Raw genomic sequence first — 22,153 nt, 5'->3', positions numbered from 1 at the left:
TAAGAGGATCTGTTCTGGAACGGAGTCCAAATGAATACAATAGAACAAAAATAAAAATTCTGTGCTGTGTGCAGAAGCAAACATGACTGAGGAGGTTTTGGGCCATTATATTCCCTAACACATGTTAACCTCTAAGCTAGACAGTAGAGTGTTTTTAAAGCATTCTGCATTTTGTTTTTTTAAGTGAATGCTAAAATTTGGGAGCTTCTCTGTGTGAAGAAAGTTTCTTCATCTGAAAGTTCTAAAGCTATATAGATTTGGCCTAACTTTTGCTTAGATGTCTATCCATGCTGTTTAGTATTAGTGAAGGAGGTGGTGGTATAAAGTTGACAGCAGAAAACTTGAGGCAATGGGCATTTATTAAAAGTTAACCTACACTGTCTTCTTAATAAAGTTCAGCTGAGGAATGAGAGTATCAATGAATTTGCAGAAAAAGGAGGAATATTTGCATTCTAAGTTTTGCATAAGCGATTTATAACACCACAGCCTGATTTTGGGGTGCTTTTGTTTACTGTTCATGGTGGGGCTGGATTTGGGAACCTGTGAAACTGAGTGTCACTTGGCAGAATTGGTTGCTTCTGATACATGGTTTTCATTGAATATGAGACTTCTGAAAGGACAAGAAGTGTCCAAAAAATTCATGGTGACATGCTCAACCTACAAAACTGGAGAAATACAGATTTAAGAAAGAAATTCCTTGTCCGTTACCTGCTTATACTGAGCCTCAATTAAGCATAGTACCTCACTGCCTAAATCTAGATTTTTAAAAAGGAAAAGCAATCTGGAAAAAAATTTAAATCATTGCTTTCTTTAAATCAAATCTTCTCTTGAAGACCTTTAAATAGATTGAAAAATATTTTCAAAATAAATGGATTTCAGAATTACTAAGTAGATAAGAGTCATATGATGTGAAAAACTTTCTTTCTGAAACATGGAACTTTTTCTTTAAAAGTTGTAACTCTGCATCTTAAATATAGTAATTGCAAACAAGTTTATGGGCGGGGGGGTTAAATTAGCATTTATATTATGATCTTGTTCCAAATCAGTATTTTGAATGTTATGTTGTAGGATTTAAGGCATGATAATTATTCTTTTTATCTTTCAAAGGCAATAATGGGTATTTGCTATCAGATTTTATTCTAGTGTGAGTATGTTATATTTCCATTGCTTGCAGTACGGTTGCATACTTAGAAATTCAGGTAAAAATATCACTATGGGTTGTTTATTGGTTTCTCACATAAGTTATCGAGAAATGGCAACTTTCTTATATTTTAAGGTCTTTTGAATTTAAGAAAACAACTTTATAATTATTATTCTTTTTGGTTTTTTCATTGCTTTTAATTTGTATTTTGTTTAACACACTGTTTCCATTTTGTGAGCTTTCCTATGCATGTGCAAAATGTTTCTCCTCAGGCCCCCTTGTAATTCCTGGTCCTATTTTTATGAACCATCGAGAACAGGCTCTAGCCAGAATCAGACTCTCTCCAGCACCGCTAAAGCATAAACGGGACAAGCACAAAGGTATTTGGTCTTCCTTATTGACTAGGGTGGAAATGAGCCCAGCCTCCCAGTCACTTCTTCCGGATGCTGCATCTGTCTTTTCAAAGAACTGCACAAAATGAGTTCTGCCTTTTCTTCCTGTTAGTATCTTGTTACCTGAGGAGAAAGAAAACGCATTTAAATGTTGACCTTTCTTTAGAAGTGTAAATGGTCATTTGTCCACATCATCTTTGTTTTTCTTTCCCCTTTTTATTTGTGAAATATGCTTTGTCTTTCTGTGTGTCTTTTCTCATTTCTAATGCTGTCTCATTCTTAAGGTTCTTTATTTTTATTTTTTCTTTAACTGTAGGAAACGTAACATGGTAGAGTGACTCAAGATTGTTGCACTGCATTTGTGGTTTTTGTCCTTTGTGTTTTGTATTTGGGGTGTTTACTTAAACATGTCAGTCCCAGGCTTGATAATTCTGGCCAATATCTTCTCATAGGTATGTTGCCTTTCATCAAGCCCTTTTTAGGAGTGAAATATTTGAAATAATGTAAACATTACTTTTTGCTAACTTTGAATGGGAAGAATACAAATCAATATACACACTTTTCTCTGCAATATTCTTGAGTTAAATGGTTTTATAGAGTACAGCTATGGAGGTGTCTTGGTATTTCAGACATTTTTGTATGTCTGGCAAGCCAGTTCCTTTTATCTTCAATTTCAAAGTGTGCCATTTGTTCAGATATAAATGACTTACGTGTTTTTTAGAAAGTAGTAGTATATTACTAACTGAACTGACTGAAGTTGAGCTGTCTCAAATCTGATTGTAGTTTGTATCTATCTGTGTATTGATGTGTCTGTACATGCATTATTTATATACAGAAGATAAATATGTAAAATGGAGGTTAGAGACCTGGTCAAAGTAGGAAGCTCCTAAAAATGGTGAACCCAGAACATTTCAGCTCTTTTCTAAAGAATACCTAAATATTAAAAAGAGTTAGTATGGCATTTCAGTTGAATTAGTGGAAGTTACTGATTGTATTTGGCATGTGTGCAAACAAACTGTATATCAGTTTGAAGCCTTATGGGATAAAGTTTCTGTGTATGTGGGTGATGGGCTTACTGAGTTATGAACATACTGGATTGTGAAATCATTTTAAGTTTACTTTATGGAAATGAAAGCAAAATCTGTTACTTAGATCTGCATAACATTTAGTCTTTGGAAGCATGTTGTCTGAGCTTTAAGTCTGGATGGACTTAGTAGAATAACCTATCATAATCTCACTGGAGAGGTTGCCTGCTGAAGGAGCACATACTGAATTTAAGTTTTGTTATGTGAGTGACAATTTGCTGATGGCCATTATTCTTGAGCTACATACTACTACTAGTTGTAGTGCAAGCCCTTGACTCCACAGGCAAGTCCATAAAGTAGTATGCTTGTTCTGCCTCCGTCAGTGTTTTTCTGGCATGTGTTAGTTGTTGGAACTCGTTTCAGATCAAGTATCTCCTTACAAGAGGTGTATTCATTAGTGTCAGTTTGAGGCTTATGTTGCCTCTTGGAGTTGTAAGAACAATATAAAAGGTCTGTGTTGTGCTGGAAGACTTTGGTCAGATATGCCCTATAGAACTGAACATTTCTTTTTCTTTAAGGAAGACTATGTGGAAGGAAATACTCAGTTTATTTCAGTTCTTTGTGTCTTATGGTAAACAGATAAGGAGGTTTTCAAGTAAACTTTTAGATCCTTCTCTGCCTCAGAAGACTGACTTTCAAAAAACAGCTGTAAATTTGACTAGGAACTAGAAATATCCCTTAACTTCTCAAAGAGATTCCAAGGGGAAAAGGAAAACTGGTGAAGTGGGTTGTTATCCAAGTAACAGGCAAGGTGAGAATTGTGAAAAAAATAACCTTTTTTTTTTGTCTTAGAAGGCATGCCTCTCTTCTTTGAGGAAGAATGTAAAAGCAATAATAGAACAGAGATAAAAGGACATTATCACATTGAAATCAGCAAATTATTTTCTTTTTGAACATGATGCTTTCCAGACTGTCCTCCTTCTTTCAGATGTTTCTGCTATAGTAGTCTTCTTCACACCAACCAGACCTTAGAGATCTTTGGGCAAGGAGTGTTTAGTTCAGCTAGTAGTATTGATAAGGCCAGTACTAAACTTGGTGGTTGCCACTTCTCTGCTTGCAGCTGCAGAATGTCTCTTGATAATGATATTTAAACTTGAATATGGACAGCTTCCTCAGGACTTCTTCAGACAATTATTGTCTGATATAAAAAGTGTATTTGATATGTACTTGTACATATTGTCAAACCATGGAGTCATGGAATGGTTTTGGAAGGGATCGTAAAGATCATCCAGTCCCAACCTCCTTGACATGGACTGGGACACCTTCCATTAGATCAGGTTGCTCAAAGCCCCATCCAGCCTGGCCCAGAACACTTCTGAGGGTGGGTCATCCTCTGTTTCTCTGGGCAACGTGTTGCAGTGCTTCATCACACTCAGAATAAATAATTTTTTCATAATAATCTACATGTGTGTCACTTGTGGGATTTGTCTGATTGGTTGTCCAGTTGAAAACTCCTTCAGTTTCATTGAAACAGCAGGTTTTTAGAAATCTTGCCATTGTCATTTACTCTTTTCACATTTATAAGGCCTGCATATCAAGAACTTTGTTACTGCAAAAAACTGCATAATTAAGCATACTCTTCCTGATCTGTGTCTTCTGTGTCTTTCACAATTATTAATAGAAGGGATTACGTATTACATTTTTGGTATTCATGGAGTGGTTTGGCACTAAAAATAAAAATGAACTTGTGCTTCATCCTTATTCTTTAATGAAGTCCAGTCTACATCTCCAATCCCTGTGGATTCCCATAACTGAGCATCTTAGTAAAAAGTGATGCCTAGAGAGGATACCTAGAACAGAGGCTAGACAGTGTTAAAGGAATAAAGTAGGTATTTATTGAAAAGGCCTTCAGAGTATACCTTGGGCAGTACAGAGACCCAGCTGTGCCTCCACTCAAGATGAACTCTTAGTCACAAGTTTTCACACTTTTACAAGTTCTTGTCCATTTCCACATTGGGGTTAATTGTCCAATTTCAGGTTCTGAAGTCCCATCCTCCCAGTTTGCTCTCCTCAGTTCCCTGCTGTTTATACTTTTTGGGCCTGAAGCTGCAATGTTGTCCTTGGTTCTCAGGCTGGAAAAGGATCGTTTTGTCTAACTGAACTGCGAAGAGAACTTGCTAATGTTTTATTTGAAGTTCAGAGTTATATACTAATGCAGTACAGAATCTGGAAATTATGAAAACTAAAACTTAAGGCATCAAAAGGATTAATGAAAGTCTGTAAAGTTTTCTCAAGTGCAGAAATTAACTAAGTAGAAATAAAAACCAAAGTAAGCTTCTTGAGTCAGCTAAGATTCAGCAGATTGAATGCCATCTTTTTCCTGTATTTGGAAATAGTGGTAAACATTCTAAGGAATATGAAACAAATACCCTCAAAACGACTAAGACTAGATGAAGCTGAACCTGCATGGATGGAACAAGATATAGGTCAACCATTTTGCAAACACTAAGACAAAATTACCAGATGTTCAAAAAAACTTACTTGGAAATTTACTTTTTAACTTTTCGGCTGTCTAAGATACCATGTGATGGGCAGAGTAGTTTGAAGCACTCATTGGAGTGAGACAGCTGACAATGAAAAACCTACATCTAAGACTGAGTTTTTGACTAGAATGTGAGTTTGTTATCACTTCATTGGATGTGTTATACACTTGTGACTCTGCATATCGTACTTCACCTGTAAGCTCAAGTAAGCTCTGTAGCAACCTCTAAAGAATCCAACAGACTTACTTTTTGTGGATGGATGATTTTCGCAGCCAGAGTATATTTATTTTCTCCCTGCACTGTAGCTATAAAATTGGTTACAGATATTTCAGCTGCAGCCTGGGGTAGACAGCCAAGAAGCTGCAGGCACAGGCTGATTAGTTAAAGTGATGTTGCATATAAAGTTTGTAAATTATGGCACTTACAACACCCTGTGAGAGTTGGACATCACAGAGATTAACCAGTAACTTGACCAATATGCTTTATTTGGGTGATTGCTGCTGAATAGAACCAAGATTTGTTGGCATGTGATGTGGTCTGAAGAGACAGTTAATGTAAGAATTTTTAATATAGTCATATTCCATTAACACTTTTTATCTGTGGGGTATTTAACATCTTTAGAAGTGCTTTTTCTCTTCTCCAAAGATGGATGGTAAATGAGAAATGGAATATCACCATCCTTGCTGTTGGAGAACACTAACAAAATGCTTTTCCTCTGGTCTGGGCCAAGCAAGGGTCCACTATATCTTTCTGTAACGATGCTGGGTTTGGGTTTTTTTGCCAGAAGAGGTCTCATTTAAAGGTTGTTACTTCACTTGCTGTTGAGTCCGAATGAGGTTTTCCTTTGTTCCTGGAAAGCAGTGGGTTTTGTGGCAGCAAAATGCGCCAAGAAAACTTTCTAAGCGCATTTAGTGGTGGAGGAAAATTGTCTTCAGGAATTAAGAACTTTCTGAGTGGTAGTGGGAATTGGTTGGTTGTATTTGTAGTTCTGTCTTTCCTTCCGTAACTTTGAGATACCAGAGATGAAAACCCATCAGATGTTGTTCATGGAGCACACCCCTCTGTGTTGACAGCAGAAAGAACTTTTCCTTGGGATTTTCTTCTCTCTCAGAGAGATGGAGTCAAAGGTGCTGTTCAGTGGTACCCCAGTTGGATAACACTGGAGGTACTAACTTGCTCTACTTAAAGGTTCCAGTGCATCCAACAAGAAGAGTCTCTGCTTCAGTAGGCTTTTTATTCTTTTCTTTCAGGAACAGTTATTTTGATATTACTTTTAATGAAATGAAAAAAAATGCACAATTGTTTGAAGGAAAACAAATGTGTATCTCCCTAGTTACAGTTATTCCTTGACACATGCAAATAAGCTTTCAGCATCCACTTTTGACTCACATTTTTTTAAAAAACTTTGACTGTTTGAAAGTAATGGAAGGAAAGAGGATGACCCAATTTATTTGCAGCCTTATCTCTTAAGTGTAAGTTCTCTTAGCAAGTGCTGCTGGAAAAATACGATACGTATTGGCCATGTAATGGAGTAACAGATAAACACTGTAGTCCAGAAATACTGCTCTAAAAGTAAGCAATGATATAATGATATTCTATTTGGCTTTGTGTTTTTTGGTCAAAAGACCTTTTTTTTTTTTCCTAAACAAAACTAGCTGTTTTAGTTGTAGGGTTTTATTGCACCACAGATAAATTATCAAGTGTTGAAAATCCAAACAATTCAAAACTCTTGAGACAGTTACTAACTATGCAAAGAAGGCTGACAGGAATTCCATTTTCAGTCAAAAAATTTCACACTTGAACAAAATAAGATATGTATGAAAGATAGTTGCTTCTATTCCTGCATTCTTAGAACCTTTGAGAAGTTAGCTTTGGAAATTGAAAGCGCCAACTTTGTAAAACTTTATTCTTTAAAATAAATTTATTTCTCACATACATAATTGCAAAATTTGTTTCATGTGAAGGTACTTGTCTCTGCATCTTGCACACTAATATTTAGTGTTTCCTCAAGGGAAGTACTGTGTTATGCTTTCATTTACAACTTCGGAGAAAATGAGGCTGTATCTAGAGTCAAGTTTTATGTAATGGTAGTATCACATTTATCAGCTGAGATAACAGGAATCCCCAACTTTTTATTAGTGGTTTTTTAGGCCCTTTAGAGCAGAATGTTTTTCTTACAGTGAGGCAGAAATGCACATGTGCCTCTTTAAGTTTCTGCAGATCACTTGATGTGCTGCTGTTACGTGACCAGAAGACACCAGCTGCTACCATTTGCTAATGTGACTACATAGGTGACGTGGTTGCTGTAAGCCCAGTGTGTTTCATTGGAAGTGCGTGCAGGACACATTCTTACTGGACATGTGTGTTTCTGACAGATGATTATTCAAGTGCATTTACACAGTGAGAGAGCTCGTATTTTTTATTACTTAGCAGCGTCTGAGGGAGGAGTGGATACAGGGGCCACAGATAGACTTCCAAAATAATCCGCTGTTTTTCTGCTCCTGTCTGTAAAGCTTGTATGAAATGGGGAAGCAGTAAGCAGACTGATTGCTGAATAAATAATTTTGGTGGCAATATCACCTGCCAGAACCACTCCTGGTTACTTTGGCACATAAGAGTTCATTGCAAAAGTAGGCATAAAAAGTTCAAAGGTACTGTATTTGAGTAGTAGTAAAAGTTGACTAAAATACTGTGAGCTGCTTAGGACAGAATTGAAGAAATTTAAGAGGAAAACTGTAATTTTGAGAGGGTTGTTGTTCAACAATGATTCTGTCTTCTTATGTTTGCTTTTGTTACCAATAAAAAAAAAAGCTGCACACAGACCTTCAGAGACTTCTTCTAATTGGTGTGTAGTCTGGTAGTACACAACCTCAAAAATGCCATGGCAATTGTGAGAGACAGGTTTTTTTTAACCACGTCTCCATTTCACACGTATCCAGTGTGTAGTGCATGTTTCAAAGGGATAATTTACCTATGCTTTTAAACCTAGTTCTTCAAAACCGTTAGTAACTTTACACACCTTTACAGATATGAACTACATGCAGATTAATGTAGTTTCTATACTCAAGTAATCACTAGAAAATAGCTTTATTCTTTCAACAGTAAGATTTCTAAAAACTGGCATGTAATGAAAGTGTGAAATGACATTACTGTATCAGCAGTTCCTCTGTAATGACAAGAAAAATTTGAGCAATATGTGTAAAAACAGAATTATATTAAAAAAATTTTGTAAGTCTGTAATTACTATGCTTCACAGAGGGAATAATGAAGTCTTGAAGTTCAGACTTCCACTGATGATTATTCAGGAAAACGTGTTTAAATTCTAAGTAGATATCTAAATTTCACAATACCTTGAATTCTTTAAGAAGCAACTGTTTCCCTGTATCAGTTTTGTTAATAGAGCAGTACTTAGACTTACCACAGAGAGAATGTGCAGTCTTCTATGTGCAGTTATTTCTCGCTTCATGTATTTCTGTAATTTCTCTATGCTAGATAGAGAGTGACTGTAGTTTAACAGGTGATGGAAACGTTCTGATTTCTGGAGCAGATGGTAGCTTGCAAGAAATTTAGGAATAACACGTTGCACTTCAGTGCTTCTGACCAGTGTGAAGGCAGTTTGAATTTAGGAGTCAATAATGAACTTCATACTTACTAAACTCATACATGCTTACTAAAAGAAATGACAGAAATGTTGTCTAAAAATGCATGGAAGCAGACAGGAAACAGACATTCTCTTGGTGAGCTGTCTGCATTGTTAGAAATGAGCTGTGTAAGTAATTGTCACCTATTTAAAACAGGGACTCTGTGGCTGAATTGGAGTCAAGTAAACTCCTTAAAGAGTAGTAACTGGAAAAGGTAGACTAGGCTACGCCTGTTAAGTTTAACTACAGTGGTGCCTACTTACTAATGCTACCTTACTGTAGAATGAAAGTGATGGCTTTTAAGCAAAGCTTCTGAAGTTTGCATTTTCTGTTTTGCTAGTTCTTTTTGTCTGCTCATTGGGAAGTTTCTGCTTTAGAGGATCTTTTCCAATGTGTACCTTTATAGAACATTGTTTAAAAATAGAGCTTCTGTCATCTTTCACATCTGCTTTGATGCCACATTTTGAGCTCTTTTGCTACTTTGCGAGTTCTCTCTTCTACCTTACAAGTGGTGGAGTGGGGAGTTATTTACTATTCTTGTTCTATTCATTCTTCTAATATAACTTTATTAGAATGCATAGTATATAATTTTAAGTCTTGTTTATAGATGGAAGTGGAGAAAGAGGTGAGAAGGATGCCAGCAAAATCACAACATATCCACCAGGGGCTGTCCGCTTTGACTGTGAGCTGCGAGCTGTGCAAGTCAGTTGTGGATTTCACCATTCAGGTAAAAACAAATAAATCAATGTTAATTATAATAATAGGGGTTTTTTTAAGGTTGTCATATGTGTCTTCACTGATTTGTGTTCAATTTTTAAAATGGATGTATGCAGGAATGCTGAAAGTTGAAAACTGGCAGGGTCATTTTGTCACATCTCAAAGAATCACACCATGTGCCTAAGAGTATTGTCCAAACACTTCCTGAACTCTGTCAGGCTTCTGTGACCGCTTCCCTGTGGAGCTTATTGCAGTGTCCAGCTACTCTCTGGGTGAAGAACCTTGTTCCAATATCCAGCCTAAACCTTCCCTGATATATTTTATGACATTTTATTACAGGCTAAAGTAAGATCACCACCCAAATCCTCACATTACCTCCCTTATTCCAGCAGTGAAAGGCATCTCACTGTCCTTCAGTAGTGAAAAGGGCTATAAGTATCACACACTGAGTTATATCAGAACTTGTAAGCAATTTTGGAGTCAATTTAAAACATCTGCTCTACTCCTGCAGACCTCTACATTCCTGCTCGTTGTTATGGGTTGTGGAATCTGGTCTGGGTCTCTTGGGAATCATAAACTGCTACTCAGAAGGGTAACTAGGACTGGTGCAGTGCCATGTCATGTGTGCATGTCAGATAAATATTTTGTTGTTTTTCAGTGGTTTTGATGGAAAATGGTGATGTTTACACATTTGGATATGGGCAGCATGGTCAGCTTGGACATGGTGATGTTAATTCCAGGTAAGCTGGTAATCAAAGGATGTGATTGTGTATTACTGTACTGCTGCATAAGAAATGGCTACATTTCTGGCTCTCTATAGCTAGCAAGTGTGAAAATTCAAATATAGACCAAATAAAGTTGAAGAGTTCTTGTACTGCATTTACTCCCTATAACCCCCTGAATATTGATGCAATAACAGCAGTCTTGTACTGCATAAGTAATTTATTTAACACATGAAATCTTCTGTGCATAGTTATTAGCATTGCTTTGATAATAGTTTGAAAGACTTCTCTCTCTTTAATTCTCCCTGCATCTGAGAATTACATTGATGAATTACATTGGATTACATCTCTGCATATGAGAATTACATTGATGCCTCATTAAGATTTCATTATTTCTGTAAAATACTACATATGCAATAATATGAAATAGTATGATATTGTAAATCTAGATTAACGTGTTCCTGTTAAATCAGTGATAAGAGTTCACAGAATATTCACAGAATCACAGAATGTTCTGCGTTGGCAGGGACCCACAAAGATTGTGTCCAGCCCTTAAGTGAATGGCCTGTGTGAGGATCAAACCCACAACCTCGGTGTTACTAGCACTGTGCTCTGACCAACTGAGCTGATCTCAATTCAGTTATGATGAAGTCTCATTTTTTCCTCATCAGTTATCTCCCAAATGAAGTCCCTAAGCTTTGGTCTCAGCTGCATTTTGTAGTCACTTGTTTTGGGTGTTGATAGAAGAGTGATGTGTGCTTTCTTTGTGGTCAATGGAAGTAGAGAAACCACAGAGCATGGAGAGGTATTACATGCTTTAGTTGTGGTGTGCTTAGTAGCTCTGTAAACCTGATCTCCATAGACTACAGTGAGAGCACAGATAATTAAATATAGATGTCTTTAATGTGAAGCTCAATCTCACCCTTAGTATCTCATGCTTAGAGTCACATCTTTTCATTAAAGTAAATAAAAAACCATTGTCCTGCCATAAAAGGAAATGTGATTTAGGTCTTTGGACATGTACATATGCCATATAATGCACACAATGGAGGTTTCTGTGGTAGGAATCTTTGAAACTTTGTGTATGTAATGCTCAGTATCCTTATGTAGAAGGCATAAAGAGCAGAGCATCCATGACGTGTCTTCAGTTCTCTTGTTTCTCTTGTAGCAGTCAGGTGAAAGTTACTGAACATCTATCCTCCTAATCTCTTTGGAGACTTCAAAACCCTTTCTTTTGTCAAGTTCCTGAAGAAATCTTCGTCATCTTAAAACTTGCATTGGATTCATTGTGCCAAAGGGAGAGAGGGAAGAAAGTATACTGGAAATACTGCCTTGTATTGGCTGCTGTGCCTGGTAGTAGTCTCTGAACTGTTACCCCCACTCAATTTGCATTAGACTGGTGAATGCAGTCTGGGTTTCTGTCTATGATAGTCACATTGCAGACAAGTACTCTTGTTTTTCCATCCTGGAAATTCTTGGGTATTTGTTCCAAGGAACAATGGCTTAAACTAGCAATTCAGGTTGCTGTTAGAAAAAGGCCAGTTTCTGTCTTCAAGACTGAAGAGGTACACATAGCAGTGTCATTTGTACTGGTAACTTAATGTCACCTATTTCTAACTTTGATGAAATCACTTGGCTTTTCAGAAGGGTTCAGAGATATCTGCAGATATCTGCTGTATTTGTCAGTATTTCAGGTAGTAAACCCTACATCTGCTGCTTATTTAGATAGAAACTGGATGAAGACCAGTAGTAGTTCCAAGTGAGATCCTAAAGGAGAATATGAAAATTCTTATGCTGAAGGATAGTGCTTGACCAGAAGTAGAAGCTGAGGAGGTGCCAGTGACGTGGCACAGACCTTTGTATCATTCTACATCAGACTAGAAAGTATCTGAAAAAAGCCTTGAAGAAATTTGGAGTATGTCCTATGCATGAGAACTGGCTGTAGTACTATATTGCTATTTAGCACCATCATTCAAATTATAATTTCTTCATTGATGTACTTCTTTTTCCAGCTTTAAGTAGAGATCTCTCCTCTGTCCTCACAGTAAGGGATTCAGAGAAGGAAACAGGGAATCCTTATGCAGAGTTCCACCTCAGTTGGGACGCAGTGGTGCTCAGATGGCCAGCTCCTGCCAGGTCAGTGGTATGTCAGTCATGCAGTGTGTCACATTGCCTGTATTGACCTCAGGAAGAGCATCATCTTCTGAATTCAGGAACTGATACTCTACTGTATTTCTGGGACAGAGAGAGGAGAAAAAAAGACAAGTAATATTTAGGCATCCTTTCAGAGGCTTTTGACTTGAAGTGTAAAGATTTAGTTGTGAGACTATATTTTTAAAAGTCTTGAAAGTGTTCAAGTATTTTAAATTCTGAACACCTGTTCGGACATGCCTTGCTCCTTAATTAAGGGGATTCTAGACTCTTCTAAGAGAATATTGTAAGCATCACAAATTCTTCCTCTACTTCAGCAGGAATGAGGCAGATTACATGCCCTATCAGTAAGCTGGAACCATTAAATTAGCCTGTGTAGGCTTTTTGTTGTAACATCCACAGTGACAGATGTTGATAAGCTGCATGAAAGATTTGTCAGTCTGTGCTTATATTCTCCTCAAATTAGATGCTGGTGAATACAAACTCAGTGGAAGCCAGAAATGCTTTGCAGTATCTAGTCTTGGTGAAAAATAGTATGTATTGTGCTCAGGTAAGCAAAAGCGTATTTGTTGCTGATGCTTCCCTCAAGAAGCTGGAAGTTAAAACTCCAGGATCTTTCTGTTACTGTTCAAAATCTGTCTGCATTTTTTTGTACAAACTTTACTTCAGCACTCCAGTGGCAAGTACACGATCTGACAGTCAAGCTTCAGAAATGGAATGACTGAAGTGATATGGTCTTGATAGGATTTTGCTTCCAAAGGTTCAACATAGCATAATCCAAAACTGATCAGACCTTCCATAGATGATTACCTATGTTCCACTTGAAGAATAGAGACTATTTTCTATTAGTTACTCCAGGGGGGAAAAAAGCATTCCATTACCTGTTTGTTAGGATCATGTTTCTAGGTGCATTTTCTGATTATTTTACTCCAGTGGTGGAGTGCAGGTCATATTTACATCTTTTCACCAAATTTCCTCTAAAATGGAGTCACTTCTAAAATATAAAGATCTCCATTTTCTCTGTAAAAAAGTTGTCCAACTCTGCTTGCAATGGACAGAGGTTGCTACTGGTTTCCTCTTGCCCACTACACAGCAACATTTCCCAGTGAACCGTGTTTGCAGCACCACGGTCAGCTGCCCCAAGTGACATGTTTTGGGAACTGGCAGGCAGCTGTTGGCTGTGTGAGTACCACGGACAGCGATTGTTCGAACAGGTCATGCATGATGAATTTTCAGAGACTACAACTGCTCTGAGAAATACTTACCCTTTGGGATGGAAAAGGGTTTCCATGTGGACAGCCAGAATGAATCTGGACCTTCTTCAGGATCCTGTGTTAGCTGATGCATGTACATCTGCTCAATTATTCAGCAGTTGTTACTTTTTCCCAGGGGATCTCAGGTTAATTTCTCTATAGCTGAGGCTGGTCTTCTGTGATTGACCAAACGTTCTGTGACTTTGACACCAGTATGTCTTTCCACTCCATCCCAGAAGAATAGTCCTTGTTTTCTTTGATTCAGATGGAGAAACTTTTATTGTTAAAACTTTGCCCAGCGTCTCTCAGACTCTCCAATGTCTGTTCTGAGCTTTCCTGTGTTGAGTTTCAGGGGGATAGGGAAATACTCAATACTATCACAGGTTTTAAATTATATGTGCACTGGTCAAACTATCTACTATATTTTTTTAAATCCCTCTTCCTTTTATGAAGTGAAAACTAGTTATCTGCAGTTCATGTTTATTTTATGATGTAGTTAAGTATCTTGCATTTTTTTTTCTGTTAATTTCTAAATGAACTGATAGACTGTAGTTGGCCATTCCAAAAGTTGGGTGATAATAATGAAAAAGCTATTTAAGATGGTAATGTATTTCATCTCTCTGCATTAGTGGCTTATTAGATCTTTGTTCTGCTGTTGCCAAGAGGCTATCAAACACAGCATTCATATAACATTGCTGATAGATTCAGTTGGAAGAACAGAAAGAGAAATAGTTATGGTGATAATAGCTTAGCTTTTAAGTATTAAAAGATGAAATATTCACTGGGATTTTTTGGTTGGTGGTTTTTTGGTTTTTTTTCTTTTGTAATAAAAATATGATTGATAATTCCATGCCTGCAGCTACCATAGTTTCAAGAGAGAGGAAGAAAAAACTTATGATAAAAATACTTCCTTTTTAATAGGGGTGGTTTTGGATTAGTTACTAGTTATGTTTTATTTATGTTTTGATGCCTTTTTGAGTTTCCTTAAAGTTAATGAGAGACAAATGTAAAGGTTTTTTTTTAAATTTCATCATTGGTGCTGCTAAACTATGCTCTATGTCTGTGTGTAATCATAGCAATGTCCGAATCTATGTGCCTGTAGCTCAAGATAAGTGCCTAAATATGAGTGTCATGTTGTATATCCTCTACTTAATTTTATTCTGCCCTTCAGTCCCTCCATCCTCACTAGTCGCCCACTGAAAGCTACATTTACCACTAAAGAATACTTCTTCTATATACCTGTGTTTATCCTTTAGGTTATCAACTTATCTTCATTCTGCATTCCTCTGTTCCACATTTTTTGTATGTTCACATCTTCCCATCTACCCTTTTTCTGCTGAACATGATGCTTCACCTTCCTCATACTTTCTTGACTTCTATTTTACTTGCAATTCAGCCAAAATTAGAACTTTGAGATGGACCATCTTTTAGCACATCAGCTGCTAAAATAATCAGTAGGTAACTATGGGCTGGCCCTTTTTTTATTCCAGTATAAAACAACCTGTTCTTATTTTAGATTACCCTACTTTTGAAAGGCTGTGTTTAAAAGTAAGTTCACATAGTGCTGTCATCCTCTGTAGAACTCAGAGCCCAATTTCCAAACATAAAATTATCTGAGAATAACTTGTTCTTCAAATTCACAGTCTTTAACTCCACAGGAGTTATTAAGGAAATATTAAGTCTAGGTAGACATTCATTATGGGATTCAAAGTCTTGTATGTTTCTGTTCTCCTTGTTAGTATTGAAATAAAAATTTTAGTGTCTCATACTTTTTATCTTTTGTGCTGTTTGTATTCCAAGTCATCAGTCCAAGTTTTCTTTCTTTACATCTTGAAAACCCTGTCATTTTTTTTCCTCTTCATTTTTACTGAAATGGAAAGTTTATTTTCTTATGTCTGTCCATATTTGGGAGACAAATGGATTAGACCTTTTCATATCTTTTTGGAAAAGAGTTTGGAGAAGTCTGTTCTTTATTGAGTCTGAGTTTGATGGGAGAGGAGCTGATGCAGAGGAGTAGACCTTTATTTCTTTTATAATTCTTTTATAATTCCCTAGCCAGTGATCTTGAGAGTGCTGTAGCAATATTGTTTCTGGTAACTGTACTGGAGTAAGCCTTCAATCACTTTTTTAAGTGCTTAAGTAGAGTTCTCTGAACATATTTTACTGCTACATTTCATTGCAATATATTTTGTATTCATACAAAAATACACACATTTATATGTTACTGTATCTACACATCTGTAATTCTAGAATTATATATTAAATTAATAATTCTTATTCTATGCTAATTTCTGAGTTTAACTGAAGAGAGAGTCCTTGATCTGTTTCTCTGTAACAGAAGAGCATAAACTTAACTCTCTGGTGCAGTCTGTGTTGGTTTAATATGTAAGACGTTTCTCGGCTCTTAACTTTCTATAGTATGTGAATGTAGTGGATATATTTCACAGCAATTGTAATACTTGTAATACTAATGTATGTTTTAAATGCTGCGTGACCATGTATTGACATAGAGTTAATTTATTTTTATCTAGGGGATGTCCCACTTTGGTGCAAGCATTACCAGGTCCTAGTACACAAGTTACTGCTGGGAGCAACCACACAGCTATTCTCTTAATGGATGGCCAGGTTTTCACATTTGGAAGTTTCTCAGTAAGGAAATGTTACTTGCTTATGGGAATAAGCTAGTAGTTCATGTCTTGTTCAGAGACCTTTCAAGACTGCTTATACTTGCTCCAATAGAACTGTGCATGACTTCTGCATGTCTTCAACACCTGTTACATTTTTAAATGTGGCCTTTAATATTTTCTGATTAGAAAAGCAAAATGCCAGGAATTCTTGGGGTTTTTTTATATTGAATGAAGGTGGTGATTTAAAACATTTTTTATTTTATAAGGTGCACCAGGTTTCTCAAACTCTTACTGTTTCAAGCTTGGTTCCAAGTAAATGTTGCCTATTCTATTACCTGTCTCCATTTGATAGAAAAAAGTGTCCTGGGTTCTTCCATAGAAACAGCAATGAGTTGCAGAACTTCTGCTTACACTTGAGGGGAGGAGTTATTGCTCAGTACAACACAGCACAATTCCAGTGGTCTTCTTTCATATCCACATGGTGTATATTTCCCCATGTAGAATCCATTCTTATATTCACTAAACAAATACTTAAGCATTGTTTTCTTCCCTCTGTGCCTCCCTGTGTTTGCAAAGATGCCCCTTGTAGCGTATAAGTACTGAGCTATTTTTACATTCTTTAAAAACTATGTACTGCCAGACACAACAGAAGAGAAATTTCAACTTTTGCAATCTTTTTACTGCATGTTACTTGAAAATGTCTTCACCAAGTTGATTTACTTATGTTGTTATGAAGAAAGATGAGTAATGTGCTGAACAGAAGACATTTGCTGTATATACATTTTTCTTTTCTGTAATAATTTTAACTTTATTGGCATACAGTGCATTTTCTGTGCCTGTGGGAGGTAGATGGAGCATGAGCAGGTTTCTGGCAGCAGTTCTTTCTGCACACTTAGGTGCAGTATATGAACTGTTGGTCCATCTCGGTAACTAGTTGTACATAGAAGTAAAGCCCTAGATCTCCAGATAAGTATTCATGAGCATGTGCAGAAGTGCTTGCTGAGGCACTGTTTTTAGTTGAAGTTTGACGTGCTAATCAATTTCTAAGTACTTTTAAGAGGTATTTGCTGTATAAAACTTAGTCCATATAAGTTCAGAATTTAATGGAACCTGGATGGGCTATCTGAATATATATCTGAATATAAATTTTTTTTCTTATGAAACTATTCCTTGTTTAGCACTGACATTAATCAGATGTTGAATGTTGTAGGAAAACAATGCTTTTACATTTGATTCTGAAGATGGAGAGGAGGGTTATCCATCATAGTTCGAGGTGTATTTAACAAAAACTTTACTCAAAAATCTGTCTGAAAAAGGAGGAGTATATCTGTCAGTAACTTGTTCCTTGTATAAATGTGTAATGCTTCACTTGGAGCACATTGCATTTTGAAGGTAGTTTTGTGGTAAATTCTCTTCCAGCTTACCAGTTTGGTGTGATAGAACTACTGAAGTAATTTATCCATCTTTGAGACTAACTGTTACTGTCACTTACTGATTCTTACATTCTTCCTACAGAAAGGTCAGCTTGGCAGACCAATTCTGGATATGCCCTACTGGAATGCAAAACCAGCACCTATGCCTAACATAGGCTCCAAATATGGGCGCAAAGCTACGTGGATTGGAGCGAGTGGAGACCAGACTTTTCTCCGGATCGACGAAGCTCTCATTAATTCTCATGTACTTGCTACATCAGAGATATTTGCAAGCAGGCATATAATAGGCAAGAACTCTTCTATATTAATTTAAATGCTTACAGAAATACTGGACAAGAAAGTGAGTTCAGTTGTGTAAACAATAGAGGAGCAACAAGTCAAAAACATTAATGGAGGGACTGAAATTTTTGCTTTTTAGTTTTACTGCATATGATGATCTTTCTTTAGAAAGGTGGTTTTTATTAAAAATAATAATGTGAAAGTCTAACCTTCACTGGCATTTAAATCTTACCACCATTTATATTTTTGTTGTAGCAGTTATCTGTACTTCCCTACTGTATAACGTGGCATTTTCTAAGCATGAAGCATTAATGAGTGGTGTCTTCATGTTTGCTCTTTTCGCTCCCTGATCTAGGTTTGGTACCAGCTTCAATATCAGAGCCTCCTCCTTTTAAATGTCTTCTGATAAACAAAGTAGATGGCAGTTGCAAAACATTCAATGATTCTGAGCAGGAAGACCTTCAAGGTTCTGGTGTGTGTCTGGATCCTGTCTATGATGTTATTTGGAGGCAAGTGTGGATTATAGCTATTAAAATAGTAATATATAAAATCCTTTTTAAAATATTGTGCAGGGCTGGAGATTTGATTATACTTATTTTCCCTGTAAATGAAAAACAATTTTTAGTCTTCCATAAATATTTTTTCACATTTTTGGATGGTTTGTTCAAGTAAGCCCAAAACAAACATGTTCTCTTGCCTGCATTTTTAAAATTTCTTTCCTTTTTTGCATCATTCTCATTCCAGTCTCATAATATTTTGGGGTTTCAAATCTGTTTTTTTGCTTTACTCTCTTAAATCCCTTTCCTCCATCTACCCAACGCTTGACTGAATAACTTCCTTGCCATATTCAGCTGCCATATGTGTGTGTCTTAAATTATTATTCTTCTGTCAGGCATTAGTGGTTAAGACAACTGGAGAAGGGGTAGAGCAGTGGTATTCTTTCCAGTTCTCACATTTTGGGAGGTCAAAATAAAGGTGTTTATTTAGATGGCATAGATGTTCAGACTAATTTTATTTATTTCAGTCTTTGGAGCAGTCTTTGAACAAATGTAGATAATAAGCCTTTGTTCCAACATAGAATCATAACATCAATTTCTTCTATAACAATTTAAAAGCTATGTTAGCTAGGATTTGGAGAGAAATCTCAACTTCCATCCGAGTTCAAGAGCTTAATGATATTTAAATTGTTTGAACACAAAACAAGTTAGAGTGATGCAAGGAACCAGCTAGCCAGCATTCATGTGGAAAAGATGGTATCTCATAGGATCATGTCTTTAAAAGTTACTTGTATCCTACTTTGGATGTCTTCATCCAGAATTGAGATTCAAGAACTTAACAGCCAATTAACATTGAAGCATGTGTTTGCCAGGCACATTTCTGTATAATGTCGGAAGTACCTTGGGTGGTTGTAGTTCTGCATTTTGCACATCTGCAGGATTGTTTGAATCTCACTGGTTCCGTTCTTACCTAAATTATGCTGAGATTAGAAATAAGAGTAGCACCCACATCCCTTAGAGTTCTATATTTTCAGCATGTTTAAATCCACTGAAAGACTCATTTTGTGAAATAAAGCAGTTATTGATGGCCATGGAAATGCAGCAAGTTTCAGGAGAGGCAAGGTCAAGGTGCTCAACTTGAAGACAATAAAATAGTTATTTGGCTTGAGGAAGTACAAAGTCACATGTTAGATATTATGGGTAAACATGAATTTAGATATTTTACTGTCTTGTAGTACTTTGGGGACTGTAGAACTAAAACCAGAGATTAAATACTTAACTGGAGAGTGGATTTTCTGAGACTGCACAGATTTATTTCTCTGTTGTATCCCATTCTTGTTCAATACAAAATACTAAAACAGTCTGAAGAAGAGACATGTTAATAAATATGCCTATTAGTAGTTAAATACTTGGTATATTATTATTTCTGGACATTTTGATTCATGCCTATTTAAGTGATGGATTCAGTTTCCTGTACAGAGACAACATTCTGATGATGTGCAGCTTAAATATTTCTTCAAAGCTTTGTGACTTAATCTCTTAGTGAAATTCAGGTGGATGTGAAAGGTCACGTGTATAACTTTTGGTAAAATCCTGAGTACGTATGGTGCCCTTTAATATTTTTGGTTAAAACTATTTATTTGTCCATTAGATTTTTGAAGGTGTAGCAAGTGAAAATTCCTTTTGTGTTTCATCAGAGCATTTCCATAGACTTATGTCTTCTTGCTGTTTTTTCCTTTTACATAGTGGTTTCAAAGATCTCATTTTCTTTTTTCGATGTGTTAATCTATATTATCGAAAGTCTTTGTATTCCCTTGTTTATGCTGCCCTTTTTTATAATCCCTTAAAAACTCATGAGGTGATGTTACCCATTTAAAAAAGCCCAAACAAAATACGTTGGATTCCTCAAGATTTTTTTTCTCTTATTTGAAGGTAAGCCTTTTCCTTTCGCTTGGCATCTTTAAAATTTTTGAGCACATCTGCCATTCTGTTTAGTACTTTGCTAGTTACTTCACACTTCTTAATAGATAATACTGTTTTAACATTTGTTAATTTTGAGAAATGTCTCAATATTTTCTGAATTGCTAAACCCATAATATGACTTTTTGACTTAAGGTATAATAATGCTTTTGTATCTCTTCATTTGCTGGAGTGTTAAGCTAGTAAAATTTTCATGTATTTGCGATAGTGATGCTCAGTTTCAAGAGTTTATACCAGCAGATCTACATTTTACATTAAATATCTTAAAAATGTAATTGTTGGTAAGGTTTTATATTTTTTCAGTAGATGACAGGTTTTGTTCATTCTGTTTTGTCTTGCTGTAGGTTTCGCCCAAATGCCAGGGAACTGTGGAGTTACAACGCAGTAGTTGCTGATTCCAGGCTTCCTTCAGCTCCAGACATGCAATCCCGGTGTAGTATTTTGAGTCCAGAACTTGCTCTTCCAACAGGTTCCAAAGCTCTAACCACCAGATCTCATGCAGCTTTGCATATTCTAGGTATACATTTATAGTTCATGAATCAGAACCTTAGATGAAGTAAAGTAACATAACTTAATGTGTAAACAAATTGTAATCTAAAGACTTCCTGACTTTTTCAGTTAAAATTTCACTTTGTAGTCTTTCACCATTCCTCTTAACTTTTATAATTTGGCTGATCTAGTTATCTTCTGCCATCTTAATGATATTAGAGAATTTTAGAGCTCTGGTGAAACTTGTTAGATGCCTAGATAATAAAGTAAAAGACCATTCTAGATGATCTTTTTGGAAAGTCCGCAGAATAAAGTTAGTACTCTTAACATGGAATCTCAAAAAAAGAACTCAAGCCTGGAAAAAAGTTGCCTTCAATAACTTATTTTTATTTTAAAGTAAATGCAGTGTATAAAATCGTTGCAGTTTTGTATAATGAGTCACTAAGAGAGCTATTACTTCCTTTTGTAATTTCTTTCTAATCTAAAAATGCAAAACTTAAGTACACTGTGTTTATGTATAAACTGGCCATGTGCAACATACCCAGTTATTTTAACTCGCTTGACCACTGATTATGATAAGTCATCTGTTCCTTGACCTGTTCACTTCATTGTGTGCTAGAGATGTGGTAACTTTCAACTTGAACAAGCACTTTTTTGTGTCTGTGTCAAAGTAAGGCATGTTAGGTACTTACGTGTATGAAACAAAACATCTTTTGTGAAGACTTGGAAATCTGCTTGTAATTCAGTTCCTACTTCAACTCTTTTTGGATAGCATTTTGTGGAGACAGGAAAAATAATATTACTGGCAATTTATTTGCCATTGGAAAAGTTTCAGAATAGGTTTAATCACACTTGTTCATTATTCTAGATAGTAAATGAAGTTTATGTTCATTAGCAAGCCTTGAGATTCTGCAGCAGTGACCCTTAACCTAATCAAAAGTATAAAGCTACTTGGTAGTATATGTGTGGTGTTGGGACAAAACTCTTAGATTGCTTTGATTTTCTTAACTAGTATTCATTTCTATTTCAATGATTGTAATCAACAGTAAGAGAATTTGGGTTCTTTTTGGTTTTGCTTTCTTTTAGGTTGCCTTGATACTTTGGCTGCTATGCAGGACTTAAAAATGGGTGTTGCAAATACAGAAGAAGAGACTCAAGCAGTAATGAAAGTTTATTCTAAAGAAGACTATAGTGTTGTTAACAGATTTGAAAGTATGTACACACTAAAATTTCATAGCACATGCTTATCAGCTTGCAGAACAA

The 22,153-nt window shown here is 36.2% G+C and overlaps 1 protein-coding gene across 1 annotated transcript in view; it reads left to right on the top strand.

Annotated features, from left to right (window-relative positions):
* The window catches only part of MYCBP2 (MYC binding protein 2), a 171,666-nt gene that overhangs the window by 60,670 nt on the left and 88,843 nt on the right, over positions 1 to 22,153 (top strand). Inside the window, exons 18-25 of the mRNA XM_041471250.1 lie at positions 1,414 to 1,521; positions 9,350 to 9,469; positions 10,118 to 10,199; positions 16,117 to 16,234; positions 17,728 to 17,932; positions 18,280 to 18,433; positions 20,746 to 20,918; positions 21,977 to 22,102. Of these exons, the coding sequence (XP_041327184.1) occupies positions 1,414 to 1,521; positions 9,350 to 9,469; positions 10,118 to 10,199; positions 16,117 to 16,234; positions 17,728 to 17,932; positions 18,280 to 18,433; positions 20,746 to 20,918; positions 21,977 to 22,102 (1,086 nt within the window). The remainder of the gene's footprint in view (positions 1 to 1,413; positions 1,522 to 9,349; positions 9,470 to 10,117; positions 10,200 to 16,116; positions 16,235 to 17,727; positions 17,933 to 18,279; positions 18,434 to 20,745; positions 20,919 to 21,976; positions 22,103 to 22,153) is intronic.

The sequence above is a fragment of the Pyrgilauda ruficollis genome, unplaced genomic scaffold (assembly GCF_017590135.1).
Source record: "Pyrgilauda ruficollis isolate IOZ18807 unplaced genomic scaffold, ASM1759013v1 scaffold26, whole genome shotgun sequence".
NCBI lineage: Eukaryota > Metazoa > Chordata > Aves > Passeriformes > Passeridae > Pyrgilauda > Pyrgilauda ruficollis.
Note: the sequence above shows the minus strand (reverse complement) of the source record. Positions and strands in the feature narration are given on the sequence as shown.